The following is a 22,043-nucleotide window of genomic DNA, read 5'->3' as shown; positions in this document are numbered from 1 at the left end:
AGAGAGAAGAAACAAGTTTCATTAACAGGAAGAATTCTACATAAAATATACGGGAGCTGATGGAGGAAAGAAAGAGACAGCCAAGATGTTCAGCTGCAAGTGGAGTCCAATTTGATGCTCAGCATGAGTTTAAAGGGAAGATTTTCTCAGCCTTAAAATAAAAGAGCAGTATTGGATGCGTACGGGGCAGAAAACTGTCGTCACAGAAATGGATTGTGCCGGGCTTGGGAAAAGTGAGAGTGGCAAAAGTAGCTCATTTTGCTGTGCTACATTTATAGATGTGCTCATTTGAATGCTCCCAGGAGGACCAGCTTTCTGCGTCCAGACAAAATTATACAGGCATCCCACCACGCTGTATCCCGGTGCTAAAACCTCAGCATAAAGGAGATCCACCACAGCCTGGCTGGGAATTTTGCCTTTGGATTTTGGGGAGCAGACCTGATTTCCTGCCAGCAGATGTGCTGCTGTCTTTCATTTCTTGTAGGATCAGCCCTCTGACATAAACAAATTACTAACATCAAGGACCTGATCCTGCTTCCACTGAAATCAATACAAGTTTTGTCATTGGTTTCAATGGGATCAAGGATTCAATGCCACTGTTTTTGAAGTCAATAGGGTTGGGGTTTTCTCTGAATAAGCAAGGTTGTGTTAATACTGCAGAATGGGCCTAAATTATATTGATTATTTGGATGTAAACCCTAGCATAAAAACAGGATTAGGGGGAAAAGGGGAATGTATGAGAAAGTGAGTGTAGGGCAGCACCCATTCGTGGCGTGCAGCGGGTCAGCAGGAGCTCGGCCGGAGCAAAGGCTGCAGTGGCACAGCACCAGACAGCCAAGTCCACTGGAAAAATTTGAGGGGAAGAGAGAGAAGAAATTCATCCTGGATATCCTTTTTCATCTCGTCCTTCTAAAGCAAACCTTTGAGTCACTCATCCTTTATTAAAAATAAACAAAACATTGACAGAAGAAATTATTGTCACATATACACACAAAGTAATTGGCTCTGCTTCTTCGGTGCTCCTTCTTTTCCCTCTTCTCTGATACAGGGTTGTTCTGTGTTTCTGTAACAACTACTGGCAAATCAGAATTTATTGTACATATGTTTGTGTTCCACTTAATAAAAAATATACTTATATTTTCAGATAAACTTTGTTAGTAATTCATGAGGTAAGTGACTATTTATGCTAATAGGGGAGAAATATATTCTCAAGCATAATGCATTACATAAATTTGAATGCAAAATGTTCAATTATGAAGTAAATACAGGTAATGCAAACAGTAAATTACATCCAATAAAAATATACAAAGAATGTGTCTTCAAAGAGAGAGAGGCTTTTATTTGCATCTGTGAGTTGTTTAAAGAGAAAAGAATTAATAAATACTGAATTACTCTTATGATGATTTAGCTCATAATTCAGCAATCCATAACGACTCCCAGTAATCACACTGTTGTTTCATACCCTCCAATATAAGGCAGGACTGTTTCCTCAGCAATTTTATCCCTACCAGATTATCTCGTCTGATTCTATTAATTCTCTCCCATAAATCTGCTAACAGTGATATGTGATTTACTTACCCTGTTAACTGATCTGAAGACTGTTAAAAGGATTTATCTAGCACTGCACCTAGGAGCAGTTTATGCCTTATCACTCTGTTACCCTGAAGAAGTCTTTCTGAAATCAATTTGGCTGGTTTCATAGTTAAATTCAGCGGACACTGTTTAGTTCTGCACCATAAAATAAGACACTAGATAAACAAAAGGAGCAGTAACTGTACTTAATGTGTTGGTCTTGATACGTGTTTAAGTTATAACGAATTACTGTGTGAGTCCATATAACACAAAAGCTGCACGTTGGCTCCTGCTGGATGTGGTGTGTGGGACAGGCACAGGCGCTCCAGCGGTGCAAGTTCTGCCTGTGCTGCAGGCGTGCTCCGCACAGGCCGACCCCAGAGGCTCTGCAGTTAATGTTTCACATCCCCCTGCACGGTCTGTCACAAACTCTCCCACAATAAATATACATTACTCTGGAGGCTCAGGAACCGGGTCAGCAGCACGCTGGGAGCGAGCCGGGCTCCACGGGTACGTCGTCGAACGGAGATGCTTGAAAACAAACTGGAGCAAGAGGCTGTGAGAGGGACAGAGGAGTTTTCCCTCTGCCTGGCTCGGGGCAGGATTGTTACAAACAGTGCTGGGAAAAGGGAGCAGTCTGAGGGAATTGGCCTGCGATAATTGTGGAAAAACTGGAGACTGAATAGCTCTAATTGAAATGAAAGTGTGTGATTGTTGTGGAAGAAACACTGTTAATAGAGGACTGTAAATGTTTAGACACCCATTGTGAATAGCCAAATAATAAAGAAAAATACTACTAAATCGAGAATTATATACTGTAGGGAGGAGAATGTTGCTTCTGAAGGTTATCCAAAAATTGCTAATAATCTTCTTTCTCTGCTGCACTGAACAGTAGAGGCATTTTGGTGCAGCAGTTCTGTGTAACAATCACACAAGAACAATATTGTACAACTAATAATTTTACTCGCTGTTCTGGTAGGTCAGAGCTTCAATTAATTTGCAGTACTTGCTTACATTGGTATCAATTAAGAGACGGTCCCCATTAGCTCACACAATTTCATACTCTTTGTCTAGAGTTCACAGTTTACTCAGGAAATTTCCTAGTTTGCAAATGTAGCACTTTGAATCTTCACATCCAAACAAACTATTTTATGGAGCTGGAGCCACATTTCCATAGCCATCTACCACACGGGCTAGGGAAATACAACAGTTGTACATTCTGAAATGCAATAGCCTTTTCATTTAAAAATATAAACTTCATTTCTCTTACAGGTAAGCATGTTAAGGGTTATATAGTGCCACATTCATCTTGCTCAGAAAAAAAAAAATACAGGGAATTGACCTATCCTGGAGGGATTTATGCTGTGAGCCTGAAGTTTTGTTGATTCCAACAAAGTGAAGACATAGGAAAGTCAGCCTGAGCAGTTAACTTGCATTAACTTTGTCATGGATCTGTAAGATAAAGCTGCAGATGTGCACAGCTCCGTGTGTGCGGGTGTGTTGCGGGATAGTGCACAATCGTATTTTAAATTTGTTAGAAATGCTGGTAGCATTTTTTTCATCTTTACAGAATTGCCACTATGATATTTTCTAGATCTAGTTATCTCCCTAAATTTGCAGTATGCCCTACCCCTTTCAGCTGCCAGGAACAGTACATGCAGTATGACTTTCAGATGTTAGTACTGGCACTCACACTGATAATGGCATAGTCAGAAGATGTTATCCATTCGTAAATCCACTCGCCAAGTGCTATTTCCTAAGCAGAGATTCTTTGGCTATTGCAAATGATGACTTTCACAGTCAGTGAAAAATCACCCAGAGCCTTGCCCGCACCTACAGAGTGATACCCTGAGTGGGGTTATAAATAGCAAACTCCAGGGGGGAAGGGACCGGGCTAGGGGAGAAGGGAGGATTTGAAGTACAATGTTCAAGAAGCAGGTTTAATATATGACCAAGTGTCAGAAGTCAGGTTTCTGAGAATTACTTTTCAGATAAACAACTTTATAGCACCGCACTTAATCTTACTTACTAGAGACATCTCATTTATCACGGAATTACAAGTAACTTTAATTCTATCGATATTCCCATAAAGCCCGGTCGGAAAATGGAGCCTGGCAGCCCCGGAGGCTGCGGGTCTCCCCGGCCCGCGATGGGACACGGCGGGCGCAGCCGGGGCCGGGCGGGACCGCGGCGGCTGCGGGGGAGGGCGGGACACGCCGGGGAGGACCCGTCCTGTCCCGTCCCGTCCCGTCCCGTCCCGTCCCGTCCCGTCCCGTCCCGTCCCGTCCCGTCCCGTCCCGTCCCGTCCCGTCCCGTCCCGTCCCGTCCCGTCCCGGCGCTCGGCACTGACCTGCGGACGAGAGATGGCGCTGTCGAGGTTCGAACCGAGCCGCTCCGCCGCTCCGCTCCAGCCGCCGCCGCTCCTCGGCCCCCGGACCGGCCCCAGCCCCCTCCCGGACGGGAAAGGGGGGCTGGGTAGGAGGCGAAAGTAAATACAATTAGTTCTAAATGTATTAAATTAATTAGTCCTGTCCGGCCCGCCGAGTGCAGCGGGAGGGGGTGCGGGGGGAGCGCGGGGTTTGCAAACTTGCGGGGCTCTCTCACCTCCGGGCGGCCGTGGGGGATGGAGGGATCGATGCCCCGTCCCCGTAACAAAATAATCAGTAAGTGACCGTGGCGCTGCGGGGGTGCGGAGCGGTGACCCGCGGCCGGCCCGGGGGAAGGGCCGCCCGCCCGCCCGCCCGCAGGTACCGCGCCGGGCACGGCCGAGCCCCGCGCCGCCTCCGCGCCGCCCGCTCCCTCCCGGCCGCTGCCGGATCCCCCGGGTACCGCGTCCGGCGCTCTCCCTCCCCGGTCCCGGCCGCACGGAGCTCCCCCGCGCCCTGGGGTGCCGGGCCGGGTTCGGGGGCAGCTCCGGGCACTCCGCCCCGCGGCAGAGCGCTCGCCCGCGGGCGCGCAAGGTGCGATGCGGTGCGGGCGGAGCGGGCCGGCGGTGGCCGAGGCGAGGCGAGCCCGGGCGCGGTGCCGGCGGCCAGGAGAGGGTTAAGCGGGCGCTGACAGTCAGCTGAGCCCTGACTGACAGCCCGCAAAGTTTCCCTGTCGCTAGACTCTTATGCTAATGAGGCCGAGCGCCGCGCGCCCATTGGCCCGGCCCCGAGCCCGTGTCCCGCCTGACGTCACGGGCGCTATAAAACTCCGCAATGCTTTAAACTCTCCTGCCGGATCAAACCTTTAAATATTTTTCATCTTCTTGCTGTAGCTTTGAGGCCGAGTTGTTTTTTTTTTTCCTCTCTCTCTCTCTTTTTTTTTTTTTTTAAAAACTCTCATTATTATTATTATTATTATTTTGGTTGCGATACAGACTTTGATTTTTTTTATTTTTTATTTTTTTTTGCCTTCGCTCTCTTTCCCTCCTCCCTCCCCCGATGAACCTCTCTCCTCGTTCTGCACTTCGCACAAGAGAGCCCAGAGGAAAGGCACCATGAAGTGTTAAAAATAACAAAACAAAACAACAACAACAACAAATTTACTCGCAACAACACCAGCTAACACTTCCAGCTGCGGTTCGCGAGCTGCGAAAGAGAGCGAGAGGAGAGAGAGAGAAGGGAGGGAGAGAGGAGGAAAAAAAAAAAACCCTCTATGCAAAAGGCGAATAGCGAGAGCCCCGCGCTCTGATGCATCAGCGGAGCCTCTGCGAGGGATAACGCGGAGCGGGAGAGGAGCCGCCGGGGCGGACCGGAGCGGAGGCAGAGCAGGAGAGCGGAGCGGAGCTCGCCAAAAATCAAGCTGGCTCACCCGGTGGCGACTCAGAGCAGCCCCCTCGCTCCCGGAGCGCACCCTTTCTGGAGGACTCTCGGCAGCAAAAGGATGGCATCAGAGCTGGCGATGAGCAGCTCCGACCTGCCCACCAGTCCCCTGGCCATGGAATATGTTAATGACTTCGATCTGATGAAGTTTGAAGTGAAAAAGGAGCCGGTGGAGACCGATCGCATTATCAGCCAGTGCGGCCGCCTGATCGCCGGGGGATCGCTCTCCTCCACCCCGATGAGCACGCCCTGCAGCTCCGTGCCCCCGTCCCCCAGCTTCTCGGCGCCCAGCCCCGGCTCCGGCTCCGACCAGAAGACCCACCTGGAAGACTACTACTGGATGACGGGGTACCCGCAGCAGCTCAACCCGGAGGCGCTGGGCTTCAGCCCCGAGGACGCGGTGGAGGCGCTGATCAACAGCAGCCACCACCCGCTGCCCGGCGCCTTCGATGGCTATGCTAGAGGGCAGCAGCTGGCCGCGGCCGCCGGCGGCTCCGTGCCGGCCGAGGAGATGGGCTCGGCGGCCGCCGTGGTGTCGGCGGTGATCGCCGCGGCGGCGGCGCAGGGCGGCGCGCCCCACTACCACCACCACCACCACCACCCGCACCACGGCGGCGGCGGCGGCGGCGGCGGCGGCGGCGGGCACCCCCACGCCGCGGCGCCGGGCAGCGCGCCGCCCTCCTCCGCCTCCTCGGCCGCCGGCTCCGGCTCCGGCGGCGGCGGCGGCGGCGGCGGCGGCGCCGGGGGGCTGCACCACCCGCACCACGGCGGCGGCGGCGGCGGCGGCGGCGGTGGCCTCCACTTCGACGACCGCTTCTCCGACGAGCAGCTGGTGACCATGTCCGTGCGGGAGCTGAACCGGCAGCTGCGGGGCGTCAGCAAGGAAGAGGTGATCCGGCTGAAGCAGAAGAGGAGGACCCTCAAAAACAGGGGCTATGCCCAGTCCTGCCGCTTCAAGAGGGTCCAGCAGCGGCACGTCCTGGAGTCGGAGAAGAACCAGCTGCTGCAGCAAGTGGAGCACCTAAAGCAGGAGATCTCCAGGCTGGTCCGGGAGAGGGACGCCTACAAGGAAAAGTACGAGAAGCTGGTCAGCAATGGCTTCAGAGAAAACGGATCCAGCAGCGACAACCCTTCCTCTCCAGAGTTTTTCATGTGAGTTCCCACAGCCTTGCCACCTTAACTAAAAGTTCTCCGTGTGAGTTGTTGTTGGGGGCTTTGCTAGAGCCACAACCCCGCTTGCCACCTTCTATTACCTTTTTTTAGAAAAAAAAAAAAAAAACTCAAAACAATTTTAAAACAAAGTTGTTTTTTGGGTTGGTTTTTGGTTTTTTTTTTCTTTTTAAGGTGGGCTGGCTCCGTGTTGGCCAACCTAAAGTTCTACATGAGTTTCCTTTCTGTTTATTATTATTATTATTATTTTTATTTTTGTGGGGGCTTGCTGTTGTGTTGTTGTTTTTTTTTTTAATTTGAAAGATCCAACTCGCCACCAACTCAGTTCTTCATATGAAGCTTGCTCTTCTTTGAAACCTGCCATCCACATTATATATATATTTTTAAGTTCATGAGGTTTTTTTTTCTTTTGAGCTTGCTGTGTCCAAAAAGTCAGATTTTTTTTTGCCATCCTGAGTTCTTCATATGAGATTTGAGCTTTGAAAAAGAAAAATAAAATAAAAAAAATTAAAAATTAAACTAAACAAAAAAATACAAAAAAAAAAAAAAACAATGTGAAAATTTTAGACTCCAGCTTGCTGAGTTCCATCAGTTTTTAGCGTTGTTGTGCAAAACTAGAAATATGCCTAGATCAACCTGCCAAAATCAAGCCTGCATCAACCTTCGGTGTGTTCATGTGAGTTTTGGCCTTAATCTGCCAAACGTGAGACTTTAGTCTGCCATTAGAATCCCATACTCATCTCATGCATTACGCTTGCTATTTTGTCTTAGCAACAATGAACTATAACTGTTTCAAAAGACTATGAAAAAGAGACATTATATTAATAAAAAACCCTGCATGCTGGTCATGTATGGTATAATTATTTTTTTTTTCTTTTGCTTGGAAATGGACTTTTGGAGACTATTATGGCATGGCATTCATCCTTTTGTTTTATTGCCTCATCACTTTTTTGGGTTGAAAGCAAAAAAGTGCAACCTTTGATCTTCCTCCTCCTCTTCCTCCCATTAAAGTTTGCATCTGCTCTAAAACTGCTTTGAGTTACTCAAAACTTCAGACTTCCTTTTAAATGCACTGAAGCATTCCCTCTCAAAAAACCTGCCAGAATGGATTTTGGTAACCTAATGTGGCAAAAAAAAAAAAAATTAAAAAAAATCAAAAAAACAAAAACACAGAAAGAACTTTGGAAAGATGCTCAAAAACAAAATTCACATCCCACTTGGGGGGGACATTGAAACCATGCTGTTGCCTAAAACAGTCTAAAATTAATTTTAAGTGATCTGCCCCATTTTTTTTTTTTTCCTTTTGCGTTTGGTCATTGTCAAATGTGGAATGCTCTGGGTTCCTAGTATATAATTTAATTCTAGTTTCTGTCATCTGTTAGCCCAGTTAAAATGTATGCTACAGATAAAGGAATGTTATAGATAAATTCGAAAGAGTTAGGTCTGTTTAGATGTAGATTTTTTTTTTAAAGATTGATGCACTAAATTGTTTACTGTCGTGATGTAAAGGGGGGTAGAATTTGCAATGGGACTGTTTTAAAAAGTAGTTTATGCAGCATGTGCTTGCAACTTAAATATAAGTTGGGTATATGTAGTCCTTGCTATACCACTGACTGTATTTGAAAACCAAAGTATTAAAAGGGGGAGGCACCCCTGTTTATATCTATAGGGGTATTTTACATTAAAAATGTATGGGTTTTTTTTTTTTTTTTTCAAAATTGAAGTATTTGGGACTGAATTGCACTAAGATATAACCTGCAAGCATATAATACAAAAACAACAAAAAAATTACGAACCTGTTTAGAACGCTAATACAATTTATGCAGTTATAAAGATGGCATTACTGCACAGTTTTAAAATGATGCAGATTTTTTTACAGTTGTATTGTGGTGCAGAACTGGATTTTCTGTAACTTCAAAAATTCCACAGTTTTAAAGGCAATAATCAGTAAATTTTATTTTCAGGGACTGATATCCTGTCTTTTAAAAAAAAAATGGAAAGTAAATCTTACCACAATAAATATAAAAAAATCTTGTCAGTTACTTTTTCTTTTACATATTTTGCTGTGCAAAATTGTTTTATATCTTGAGTTACTAACTAACCACGTGTGATGTTCCTATGTGCTTTTCTTTCATTTTCAACTCTATGGTTATATCAAAAGAGAGAATAATCTACAATAATAAACTGCATTTTTTTGATTCCGTACTCAGTTTCTTAGTCTGTAGTTCCAAGTTCCATAACTGCGAGCGCAGTGCTTCAGCGTGCTGCCTGCCGAAGGGGCGATGCTGACCCACGAGCTGGACTCAATAATGTTCAGGAGGCGAGAAGGGAAGGGATAGCTTCGTGTAAAACGGAAAATTGTCACCCGCTAGGACTCAAGTTCGCTTTCAGGTAGATGAAAAAAAAACCGTGAGCTTTCAGGTGCTGCTTCTGACTTCTCAGTAGTGCAGTGAGAGAGGGCAGTTTCAGTGACTCAGATCATCCCAGCAAGTTCTAGGAGATCTCAAAGGGGAGGTCTGCTTAAAAACCTGATGACACGATATGGCCCTGTATTTTGATTGTTATATGATGGAGTGAAGTGAAAGAGAAGACTTCACATCCTCTTATTATCTGATCCCAGCTAAGCATGCCTGTCTCTAGTAAGAGATGACACTGCATCAGACTTGGCTTGTCACAGAGCCACTTAACCCTAGATTGAAAGATATTTTGGTCCATACTGCCTCCTTTTTTTCTTTTCTTTGCTTTTTTACCCCTCTTTTTTATTTTGTTTATCCTGTGGATTTTTTTTTGTCTTGTTTTGGGTTTTTTTGGTTTTGTTTTGTTGTTTTTTTCTTTTGCTACAGGCCTTAGAAAGTCCAGAGAGAGCTGAGGAGTGGAGAAAAAAAAAATCCAAAGGACTTCCTCCAACTTTTGAGAGTTATTTGTTCTAAACAATCAACCCCAAAGGTTAATGTGCTAGAAACATTCAGGTCTCTGAGCCCCTCTTCACTGCAGTTCCCCATGTCAAAGGGCATTTCAACTTTGAAAGGCTCCTCAAACGCTCAGCCCAGTTTGTTTAAAGCCACCTTTCCCTGAGAGCCTCCAGTGTCCGTCGGCAGAGTGCTGTCCTGCTCTCTGAATGGGATTATCTGCCCAATTTCTGTGAGAGGCAGAGGCCTCTCCAAAGGATGCTCCAGCCTCTTGAGGATGGGGGGTTTATCTCCAGTCCCAGGCTCATAAACCAAACACTTTTTTATTCTCCTTTATGTTTTTCTCCCCGGCTGCTGGTGCAACTTCTTCCCAGCAGTCAGGTCATCCCTCCCAGGTGCTGGTGGCACTCAAGGGACAGGACCTGTTGCCATCCCTGTGCCTGGCTGGTCCAGCCCTTGGTAAAGGTTGAGCTGCAAGGTCAAGGTGCAGCTCTGAGCCCCCCTGCAGCACCTACACCCACAATAGCCTGTGGCAGTGGGCAGTGGCTGGTGCTGGAGGTCACTCTGCTCTTGCTGAGGTCCCTTTGGCAGGGATGGACACAAGCCTCTGTTGGTGACAGCAGTGGCTTGGTCTCTGAGCCGATGCTGTCTCACTCCTCCCCAGTGCCGGGGCACCAACCTGCCCTTTGGCATCTGACCTGCTGTTGCACCAGGGTTTGAGTAATGGTTCAAGCTCCAGATTCTAGTTAATTTGAGTTCCATTTTCTGGTTAATGTGTAATCTGTAGGTAAACTGGTTGCTATTGGCCAAGCTGGGAATTATCTCCTCTCATAAAGACAACGCTGCTCGTTATTTTGTCTCCCACCCTCCCTTCCCTGACTGAGCCTCTACCAATATCCAGGTGTTTTTGCAGGGGATTACTTAGAAGCTTTGCTGCTGCCCTTGCTGAGAGCAAGGAAGGGAAGGGACGGGACCTATCATCAGCAGAGCCCCCACTGAAGTGGTGCTGCAGCCTCCAAGGGAGCACAGAACCCCAAGCTGCCTGGAGCAGGACCACTTCTGGTCCAGCCTCATCCTCACACCTGGCTGCCACTTCAGGCTTCCTTGCAGGCAAAGTTAGGAGCAGACAATAGAATTTTAACAGGATTTTAAAAGTACTTTAAACTGACTGAGTAGTGAAGAGCAAGAGCACTGCTGTCTGCCTGAAGTATCTTCTTTCGTGGAGGAAAAAAACCAAACATCCTATTTGAATGATTTGAGAGATAAGAGAAAACCTTCCTAGAAACAGACTTCCTAGAATAGGGTGACAAAGGGAAAATTCCCATCACACCCCCAACCTGAGAGGGGAAAAAATGCTTTCTTCCAGTTTGGCATTGTGATGACAATCTTGCTTTGCAAATTAAAAAAAAAAAAAAAAAACAAAAACGCAGCCTTCCTTAGGCTGCACTTGAATTTCAGCCTGAAATACGCTAACTGGCCAACTGAAGGGGAAAAAATTAGGTACACATTTTAATATTCACAAAAGCAAAGTGAGTATTGGGGTTCTCTGTATGAGTCATTGCAGGGGAGCGCCCACCTTTGCCGCAGGACTGCTTGCTGAGGACTAATTGGAACCGCTCTGCTCTGAATAACCTACATTCATTAATCACCCCTTGCTTGACTCTGGCCTCAATCCTGCTCCCATTGAACTCAGAGGTGCAATCCCTGGGGATTTCAAAGGGGAGCAGGATCCCACTGTTCTCCCACAGGTAAAAAGCAGGTGGAATGCTGCCCAGGCCAGGCAACTGGGTGTCAAAAGGTGTGCGTGGTCTTGATCTGCCCATCATAATAACATCCTCTTTTTCCCAGAGTCCTATAGTGCATTCCCATTTATTAACTACATTACAAAGAACTTTCATGTGACCAGTGCTGGGAGATATGTGCATGGAGAGCGGTCCTTTGCTGACTGGGAAATGGTGTGCACCGAGGCTCAGCCCCCTCCTCCCTCCCCAGCCCACCTTGGCCCTCAGCGGTTTTTATTTCCACCTCCTAAAATGAAACACAACCCTCTCCTGCCCAACCTCCAGGCTGCTGCTGAGCAGAGGCCGAGAGTATTTTTTTGGTTTTGCTACAGCATTTTCCCTGCTTGAAAAAATGTCATCCTGGACTGAATCCTAAAAAAAAGACAGGAGAAGGGAGGGAAATATCCCAGTCACACCAGTGCGTATTTATTTCCTGAACTATTTCTCCCTAGGCATGCAGCAAGAAGTGCCCGTTTGCAAACTGAGCAGAGACAGCTTCTATTTATTAGAAAGTCTTTTTCACCCTTTTGAAACAAAAACGCCAGCACTGAATCAAAATGTCACTTGAAAACTCCCCCCACGCGAAACATGGCAGCAAATTTTTTCTTTAAAAAATGAACTTTCCCAGCTCTTTTTTTCTTTTCCCTTCCGAAAGCTTTTGTGCAGCTGTTTCCTCTCCCTCCCTCTGCGTAGTGTGTAGGAAGTTCTTGATCTAGAATCATTCATAATTTTAATACCAATTTCTATTTGACATAATATACTAATATCAGATAGAGAGTGTAGTTGCTTCCTGGATTTAGGGAGGAAATGATGCATATATCAGAATTATCTGCTCAGATGCCAGAACTACATTGGTGTCGTTTCAGCATGTGCTGTGTTGAAAGGAAATCCTCTATATTTATTACTCCGATCATCAGAGGAGCTAAATGGACCCACTGTTTCTGACACCTGTTCAGATGGCTGAATTTAAAATTTCATGCAGGGAAAAAAAAAAATCCTACATACTTCAATGCTAGGAATTAAGATTTTTTAAATACACTTTTTCCCCTCCCTCTTTCTGAATCATTGTGTTTCGTGAGCGGCTGCCATGAGGCTTGGCCATTCCGGGGGTAGTTATGGAGAGTGGGATAGATTTTGTTTGCTCAGCTCAGACAAAAACCAATCCTGCTTGTACACACACACACACACACTGTCTGTAACCAAGTGCTTCAGATCTCTGTTTTAAGCGCAGGTCTCGGTATGAATAACATGATGTAGCACACCCCAGAACGTGGCAGAGGTGAACGGCCAAGAAAGAACTCACCTTTTCGGGAGGGAGCGTAGCACTGAACCACTTCATAATTTTAAGGCTCCTCTAATGAATATTTTTTGGCACAGCAGGTACAAATCAATAGATTAAAATACTGTACACTCTTGCTGCATCTAATTCTTGACTGCCTGAAATTGCGGGGGAGGACCGGGAATAACATTTGTCACTGTGAGGGCTGAGTGCATTCAGATTTGTGAGCTCTAAGCCAACACAATGCAAAAATAGTCCAGGATGTGACTTAACTTTTCAAGTGAAAAGCAAAAGGCCAGGGATCTGCGAGGCTGTAGTTGGCAGACAGGCAGCTCCATCCCGAGCTATCTATCACTGTATCGGGTTGACCCGGCACAGTGTGACAACATATCGGTGCCCTCGATGCACGCTGCCTGTATTTCGGCGCTCTCTGAAATGATCATTTTCTTTCACTATTGCTGCACCCGCTTTTTTCCCTCCAAATTTTGGCTTTTAAAACTGTGTCACTTCCAACGCACAGTGAAGTGTGCAGGCCTGTAATCATGGTGCAGTGAGTGACAAGGACAGAACTTGCCCGGCCTCTCTCCTTGCTTGTTTTGAAGCCCTGTGGACTTTGTGACATGATTTTCTATTTTTTTTAAATTAATAAATGTCATTGTTTTGTAATACATCTCAATACAACATCTTATGTGGAAAGAATCAAAGTGAGAGCAGAAGTTTGGTAGAAGTGGTGTTTCTCCTTCATGCAGAAAAATAATCCCCAGTAAATAACAAATCGAGCAGTGTCCTCAAGTTTCCAGCGGGGGTAGAGGATGGAGTGTCCCTGGGTGCTGCTCTCAATTGTTAATTCATAAAGACCCACAGTCCTGAGCAATGTTGCCCCAGCTTGTCCTGATACAGCAGAGATGCCGATGGCTGTGGACAGAGGCGTTGAGCCTCGACGTCCTGTTCCAGCGAAGGCTCTGGCATCTGCCCGACCCTCACTCCTTGGGGTCTGCATTAAATCTGTGTGTCCCCGGAAGGCTGCAGGGTGTGGGGACAGCGGAGTCAGTGCCACACACCTTTACCTTCAGCCCGGCACCTGCCTCGGCCGGGGGAGCCGCAGCGCTGGGGAGGGTTCTGGCATGGATTTTCACATCCCTGCTTCCAGCAGCTCCCAATGCCCCGGCCCGGGGCTGTCTGTGCAGGGATGCAGCCCTTCATCGTCCCTCACGGCACCGGGGCCGCGGGGTCGCTTGGGGGACGGCCGGGCCCCCTCGGGGGCTGCCCTGAGCCCGGCCCGGCCAGGCCGCCGCGTCCAGGGGCACAGGCGGGCACAGCCCCCGGGCCAGGCACAGCTCTGCCCCCGGGCACAGCCCTGCCCCGGCACCGCCCCAGACCCCGGCCACTGCCCCTGCCCCCGGGCACAGCCCTGGGCACAACTCTGCCTTCGGGCACAGCCCTTTGTCCCTGGCACGGCCCCCGGCCCGGACACAGCCCTGTCTCCGCCACGACTCTGTCCCCGGGCACAGCCCCTGTCCCCGGTGTAGTCGCAGCCCCCGGCCCAGCCCCTGCCCCCGGGCACAGCCCCCGGCCCGGCCCCGAGGCTGCCGAGGCCGCCCAGCCGCGGCTCCCACCTCAGCCGGTGCGGGGACAGGCCCCGCCGCCCGGGAGGGGCTGCAAGGTGAGGACCGCATCCGCTGTTTGTTTCTTTCTTGTTTGTTTCTCTCTAAATCCCATCCCTGAAACAAAAGGGGAGTCTGGGCGGAACTATGGATCCGTCGGGCCGCGCATCCAGAGCGGAGCTCCGGTTGTCACCCGGCGGCTCCCGCGGCCCGCCCGGCCCTAGGTATGTCCACAGAGCACTTCCCTCGGCTTTGGGCACAGGCTCTCCAAATTTTCTCTTTTTCTTTTCTTTTCTTTTCTTTTCTTTTCTTTTCTTTTCTTTTCTTTTCTTTTCTTTTCTTTTCTTTTCTTTTCTTTTCTTTTCTTTTCTTTTCTTTTCTTTTCTTTTCTTTTCTTTTCTTTTCTTTTCTTTTCTTTTCTTTTCTTTTCTTTCCTTTCCTTTCCTTTCCTTTCCTTTCCTTTCCTTTCCTTTCCTTTCCTTTCCTTTCCTTTCCTTTCCTTTCCTTTCCTTTCCTTTCCTTTCCTTTCCTTTCCTTTCCTTTTTTTTCTGTTTTATTTTTCTTTTTTCTTTTTTTTCTTTACCCTTTTCTTTCCCTTTTTTAATTTTCCTTTCCTTTTTTTCTTTTCTTGTTCCTTTTCCTCCCTCATTCTTTTTCTTCTTCTCTGTTATTTTTCCTTTCCTTTTTCTATTTCTTCCTTTTTTTTTCTTTTCTAGTTCTTGAATTTTCCCCCTTCCTTTCTTTTTCCTTCATACCTGTGCACACACAGAGACAAATTTAAACCCAACAGCAATCAAAAGGAGCTTTTAAAATGACTTTTTGGATCAGGCCTCAAGTTCTCTGCAGGGAGCAAGAATGGGAGCAGGCAGGATTTATATTTCATGGCTTTTAAAGAATCTGAAGTACAGGGAACGGCGTTTGCCGAGGCTGAGTTTCACAAGTGTGTGTGGATGTTCCTCGGAATGTGTATATGATTAAGCCTAAAGCCCTCTTCCGTAAGAAAGCAGGCAGATTCCCTTTCCTGCAGCCTGAGCCCTGCTTCTCCAATTTTGAAACAAAACTTCTTGCCAAGGCCTTGGCAGTGGGATGTCACTGCTGAAGGGGATGGAATCGGGGTGTTGGTATTGTGTTCCAAAGCTGGGGTGTCTCCACTGCAAACAGCCCCTTCTCCCTCAAGCACTGAGAGCTGTGACAATTAACATGAGTCCAAAATTGAACCAAACAAGACCTAGTATTTTCTTTCCTTTTCCACCCCTTCCCCCCAACTTAACTGCTTCCAAACTCCCTGATGAAAGCATTTTAATATGTAGGAAGAGCTGCTGGAGTTTGCAATGCAATTCAGTGTTCTGTGGTGTGGGATGAACAGATTTTCCTTTCCGTAGGGTTTCCTCCTGCAAAGTCATTGTAGAGGAGGGAATACTGTAAGATTAAATCTGGTTAAAATACTATATTCATGTCACACCAGATACGGTCTCCAGACTGTGCACAGTCTTTCAGCTTCCTTTATTGTGAAATCCTTTTAAAATAGCACAGTATAGTGTAGAGAACTTATTGAAGTATAACTGTCTTACACCAACTCTGTCAGATAAAATGAAGGAAAGTGATCAGGCTTCTTAAATTAATAAATCTGCTTAGTGTCTCTGGTTGCCTTCACACTCTCTTAGTGTCTTTGACTCTTATTAATAAACTGATAGTTAAATAAAGCTGCTGAGTGAAGCAATGCACCTTGTCGGTGGAAGAGGGTTGGTGCCTCCTGTTCCAGGTCTGCTGTTCTGGGAATGGGTGTGGATTTAGGGCAGGGATGGCCACAGCAAGGACTAAAAGCAGGCTGACCACATCAGTTTCTAGATGCTCCTCGGGTGTGAGTCTTGAGTACCTGTTCCTCTCAGCCCCCTGCATTAATAACAGGATGAATTACCCGACTGGCATGAAAGGAGAGGTCGTCCTGAGGAAAATGACACCAAAGGTCCACTGGAGTCATTTGCTTTTAGAGATCCCGGGCCAGGTGCCAAGTATTACATTTATGGAAGCACCGTCCCCTTTCTCAAAAAAAAAAAAAAAACACCAAAAAAAACCACAAAAGAAACAAACTCTAAACCTGAAAGAAAACAAAACAAAACAAAAAAGCAACAACTCTTTCAGTGGCATGTGGGATCCTTTCAAAAAGGGGGTTCTTGCAAGTGGGGACCCTTGGGTGGGATGTGGGACAGGGATCATTCAGCTGCCTCTAAACATGCTGCCCACTTTTGTTTTCAGAGCTGCAGAGCTAATCTGGAATCAAAATGCTGGAAAAGTGCCTATAGTTTGTCTTGCTTTTTTATTTTTTGTTCAAGTCGATCAGGCTTGTGGTTTATTCTTGCCCTGATTATGCTGCACCGTTACAATAAATGCAAGGAGCTCAAGCATTCCTGCAGGCGCTTCATAGGAAATATACGTGTATGCCTCTGCATGCACACTCAGTGAGGGAAAGCTGATTGTAAGGGACACAACAAATATCCATATTTAAGAAATGTGGATTGACTCACTGACTTATCTCACTTATTGTACAAAGATTCATTCCATGTTGATTCTTTTATTTTTAAATTAGATTTTAAATATGTGTTGACAGGATGAATTTGTACAGTGTGAGTAACTGCAGGGGGAAATGACAGCTCTGCTTTTGTTATTAAACTACTGTCTTGAAAATAATGGAGTGTATACAAAAATTGATTATTATTTTGCCAATTACATTAGTGCAGCTAATAACAATCATTAAGAAAGAAATATGGAAAGCTACACACTTTCAGATCTTAGAAACTGATATTCACTGGTGAGGCAAAAAATATGTGTTTTTAAGGTAATTTGCCAGTAAGAATCTCCTGTTATTAATGTGAAGTAAATACTGGATGTGTGAGCTAGAAATGTTTCACTTTAAACTGTGTTCATTTCTTCTTCACTCAGAGTTAATAAACAGTACAAGAGACTTTCTAAATTTAATTTAGGATTTGCATATAAAAGGTCCTATTCTGTACCATAGTGGCACAAGAGACAGGCTTTACGACGTTAAATATTCCTTTTAATAATAGTTTATTTTAATATATTTACTAAATTAGGTACCCGAGAGAATCATCTACAACGGTGATGTGAAAATCCCTGTTACCTGAGGTCAAAAATAAAAGGTATGTTTTCCTTTTCATTAGCAATTTGCCATATTTCAGCAGGGGTGGTAATTTCACTGCTTTGTTTTCTGCTGCTGCTAAGATGGTGCTTTTTGCTCAGCTCTGGGGAGCCGATGTCAGGCTGTGGTGCAGTTTTCTGGGCTTTTGGGTGAGGCTGATTTCAGGTGCCTACAAGAACCACTTGCAATGATGGGGCTTTGTACTTTTGTCAGCCAGGCAGCTCTCCCGTGTCCCACACCTCATATATAATCCTTTGCAAATGTTTTCTTTCTTTTTCTTCAAATGCTAGCGTTCAGACATCAGCTACAGGGATTAAGGATGGGTCTTCTGAAGATCTCCCTCAGATCTTGATGAAAATCATGAGTCTGTGTTAGACGACTTCAGTACTTACAAATTACAATAGAGTTTAATTCACAGCACTGCTTTCCTCTGGAAATTCATGTTCATTCAATCTGTCAACATTGACTAAAAAATATGCTGCTAATGAAAATGTGGGAATTAAAACTTTCAAGCCCTTCCCCTGTTAGACTCAAACAGGCACTTTATTTTTTTTTTTCCATGGAATCTGACTTTTATTGACCTTGACTATAAAAATACTAAGTGGGTTAAATGAGCACCAAGGTTGCAATGACAGATTCCTGTGTGAATTTTTTTATGAAACCTTCTGTTTTAGTTAAGAGCACAGGCTGCCGTGCAGACTGCCACGCTTTGATCAACGGTTAAGTGCTGTTAGAAACAGCTGAATTTTATTAGCTCATGGAATTAAGCTTGTTTAAATAATAGATTTATTTTTTATCTTTTAAAAGAAATGTAAAAACCAATTTAAAATAATAGATTCATTTGTTAATTTTGAAAGTAAATTTAAGTAATGGATTTATTATTTAAAATTTAAGTGAGGATGGGGAGGATGTAATTGGTGCTCTAGACTGTACAGTAAATGGGACTGAGAGGAGTTTTTGATGGTGTATGGGCTGTAGAAATAAGTTTCTCAAGGAGCACTACAGGACCTTTATTTTAAGCCTGATGCTCCTCTTCCCTGAGGAGCACCCTGGATAGGGTTTTGCCTGCATTGCATTTTTTTTTCTGTTTTTCACCACTGTAAACGAGAGGGAAACCAGACCACTTGGGTTTTTGCGAAAACTTTGAGTGCAGTATGCTTTTTTGCAAGAATAAAGTTGCTATCAGCTGAAGTAAATACATGAAATATGTATTTTAATTGCAAGGTGCAGCACATGTTTCATCAACTTGCTCCTAGGGAAACATTCCTAATCTCAATAATCCCATGAGAAAATCTGCCATGCTTCCTGTAATTCATATATGTGACTGTTAGATTTATATAAATTGGAGATATTTATTCTTTTTATCGATATAATAAAAAAAGAAATCTATTTCCATTATCGACACTTGTGATCTCAATATTTGTTTAGCCTGCTGCTCTCTGGGACAATTCCTTGTGTCTTCCTTCAGTATTTTGTGGTTACATTTTCACATATTATAGACAGAAAAAAAAACCAACAAAACAACCAGCAGCAAAATTCTGTTAGTTTTAAGCAAATAGCTCTTGGGTCTTGGAAGAGTTAACAAACTTTTACGGCAAGGTTCAGGCAGTTCTGACCCCTATGGTAATATTTCATCTAAGGTTACTGTTGGGAGAGAAATCAAATTTCAGCTGTGAACATGATTGACAGGTGAAAGCAAGAGAGAGAAAGACATCTGGTCAGATGGGGAATTTGGGCAGGAGAAGGACAATTCAGGGAAGTGTCTCTGTGATATTAGGAATAATAAGCTTAGATATGAAAACTCCTATCCTCCACACTGTCTGGAGGAGAGCTCACTTGATATTCATGGAGGTGGCTTGGTTAGGGGAATTAAAGACTGTACATTTATAGTAGTGGACAGTAGTCTCCATGGTCTGACTTACTAACTTGGCACCTTTGAAGGAATTATGTTATTTCTGGCAAACCTTTAGGATTTCAAGGCCATTTATTTAATGACTGCGACTGGAATATTTGGTGGTTGCTGGTTAAGAGGTTCTCACCATGCTGTCCATGGCAGGTCAGGCAGCAGCAGAGGTGGTGGAGGCCAGTGCTGGTGTCACTCCATGTCCTCTCACTTCAGAGAGCTTTCAGAATAAGCACTGCAGGATGAATTTTTTGTTTATGATATACACTGTTATACCAGCAACAAAATTAGTTGCTACCCCATAAAATACCACGAAAGGTCCATTGTATTGTTTTACAAAGCAACTGTTATTTTCCAAGGGCTGTGTTTTGTTTTATTCCAGCTCCCAGCAGCATCAGCTAAGGTCCCTTGTAACACATACATAACCCCAGGTGTATTTCACTGTGCTTCAGTGTATTTTATTTGGTGCAGAAGAGCTTTTCCATCCTCCAATGTCATGGAACTGACAGGAATAAAATATCCCTCTATTTCCTGATCAGCAAGATGATGTTGGAAAGCAGAATTTGCTTCTGACATAAAAAATATAGCCAGTTTTTTTTCTTAAAAAGGGGGGAAAAAAAAAAGTTGATTTTTATCACTGTGTAACAATGTTTCAGTTTTCAAAGAGTCTCTGTAGGAATTTTTTAGAGCTCCAAGGACAGGATGAGGCAATGATGGACCCTGGGATCTAAACTGCATCCTACCTACATCCCAGGTGAGAGAAGACATCCTGGGTGGGCTTTGAGCCCCACTGAAACCTTTGGTAAAATCTCCCTTGAATTCCTGGAGCACGCACTTCCACCACAATGGAATATCTACAGGGGAGATTGTACTAATAAAAAGCAAAATTTGAACTCATACAGAGGTAGCTGAGCTGTGAATTCCCAGGATGCATGTTCTTATTTGGGAGTAAGGATGGATTTCCCCCTTTCCCAGTACAGCTAAGCTGCTTTCAAAATAGAATAAATTAACCAGGAAAATCCACTCATTCTAGAGTAGGAGTGTCCACCCAGGCAATGAATAGCACTGCAGTATAGTTTATTTCCTAATTTCCCCATATGGATGAGATCTAAACTAAGGGGAGAATAAGGAGCAGTAAAGAACAGAAACGTATTTTCTGTTCCTTTTCCTGTTTGCCTCTAAGACCTTTCACACAGGGGAAATCATGGCACTCTGAAAATACACATTTACTTACTTTTCACTGCTATTCCTGCATTTGCACATGCATTTTTAAGAGATTTGTGTTTTGTGCTTTTTCATTCTTATACTATTCACGTGTATTTTTGATGTGCAGTTGAGTCTGTCTGTTCATGACATCATTTCTCTTTTCATGGCCATGGCCTGTGATATCAAACTACCCAGCTTCACTGCAAATGAGACCTTGTTTTTATTCCTAGACTGTACATCTGATAAAATTGAAAATTAAAGCTAAGAACTGTAAAAACAATCAAATTTCTTTGTGCATGAGCAAGTTATTTTTAACTTTACGTTGTTGAATTAACACTCCCTGTAAAATGTCTCTATTTTCCAAGGCTGATATCAAGATAACTTCCATGAAATATTATTGGCAAACTTCCCACAGCAGTCAATAGGAGCCTTGTATGTATTTTTCAAGCAGATGTGCTGTATTAAGCCTAAATGAGAATCTTTTTTTATCAAATGGGATGCAATATGTTATTCTTGATTAAAAAATTCAGAGTAACCTCTCCCCCTCCCTTTCCTCTCCCCAAACATATTTAGTACAATTTACAGATCATTTTACATAGGTAAAAAATAAGTTCTCAAGTGTTTAAAAAAAGCAGGATTTTACTATGCCTCAAATGCCTTTTTAGCTCATTCCTATGAATTTGAAGTATGAAAATGTTTCAAATCTTTACGAGTGAAGAGAAAGTATATGCCATATGTAACAGCTTTTACTCCCCTAAAATTCCCAGGAAAGTCAATTTAATACTTTTCCCTGTGTTTAGAGTAAGCTCTAAAATATTTTCCGGTGATGTAGTTCTTGCTGTTGTTTAGATCTAATAAAAGATTTAAGTGCTAAAAAAATAAAAAAAGTAATATTTTTAACATCTCTCCTGGGTTTTCTAATTTGTGCCACTTACCAAATGATTCGCACTGTACCAAAATACAGGAGATTGATGAGCCAGGAAAAGTACTGATTTAACATCCCACATATAAAATTATTTCTCCGGCTCCACATATAGTCACAATGTTTAGAGAGTGAAGAAAACGGGAGCTGGGAGTCACAGTCTGACTCACTTGTGAGACTTTGACCCACTTATTTGATTCTAGATTCAGCAAAATACTGAAGCACTTTAAACTTGTTATCTGAGGTTTCTTCTAAAGGTCTGTTACCGTTGATCTCTTTATATCTCAATTTACATAGTTACAAACCTAGATAATTAATTCTTACCTTATAGGCTTTCATAGGAGTTAAAAAATAGCTGTAATGTTTCTTGAAGCCTTTTAATGAAAACTGGTTTATTGAAGTACTTGTCATTTACCTTACTTTATACTCTGGGATGGGAAATCACTGGTGCTGCCCAGGTCCCACGCACCATTTCTACTGGGATGGGAATTTAGTCTCCTGAGTGCACTGGGCCAGGATTACAAAGATCAGGTGCTTTGGGGGCTGGTCATTTTCTGAATTACACATAACTTACCCTGATTTTGAACATGACAAAATGTAGGCAAAATCAGTTATGTGCCCCATCTCTCTCTTAAAGGCAATCTATCTTTAATACCTCTGTGTACAGAATAGCTCCTGTGCACCTGCAAGGCATGCAGAGGTTACACTGTCCTTGTAATTCCTCCCCTCCTGCC

At 44.6% G+C, this 22,043-nt stretch overlaps 1 protein-coding gene across 3 annotated transcripts in view; it reads left to right on the top strand.

The window, feature by feature from the left end:
- The first annotated feature begins 4,603 nt into the window (after positions 1-4,603).
- Positions 4,604-22,043, top strand: part of MAF (MAF bZIP transcription factor) — a 189,925-nt gene continuing 172,485 nt past the window's right edge. For all 3 annotated transcript variants that reach the window (XM_058846204.1, XM_058846202.1, XM_058846203.1), the window contains exons 1-2: positions 4,604-6,530; positions 17,214-17,279. In XM_058846204.1, the coding sequence (XP_058702187.1) occupies positions 5,440-6,530; positions 17,214-17,247 (1,125 nt within the window). In that variant the 5' untranslated portion in view covers positions 4,604-5,439 and the 3' untranslated portion in view covers positions 17,248-17,279. The remainder of the gene's footprint in view (positions 6,531-17,213; positions 17,280-22,043) is intronic.

This window comes from Poecile atricapillus, chromosome 10 (genome assembly GCF_030490865.1).
Source record: "Poecile atricapillus isolate bPoeAtr1 chromosome 10, bPoeAtr1.hap1, whole genome shotgun sequence".
Classification (NCBI taxonomy): Eukaryota; Metazoa; Chordata; class Aves; order Passeriformes; family Paridae; genus Poecile; species Poecile atricapillus.
This window is presented reverse-complemented; position numbering and strand designations above follow the sequence as displayed.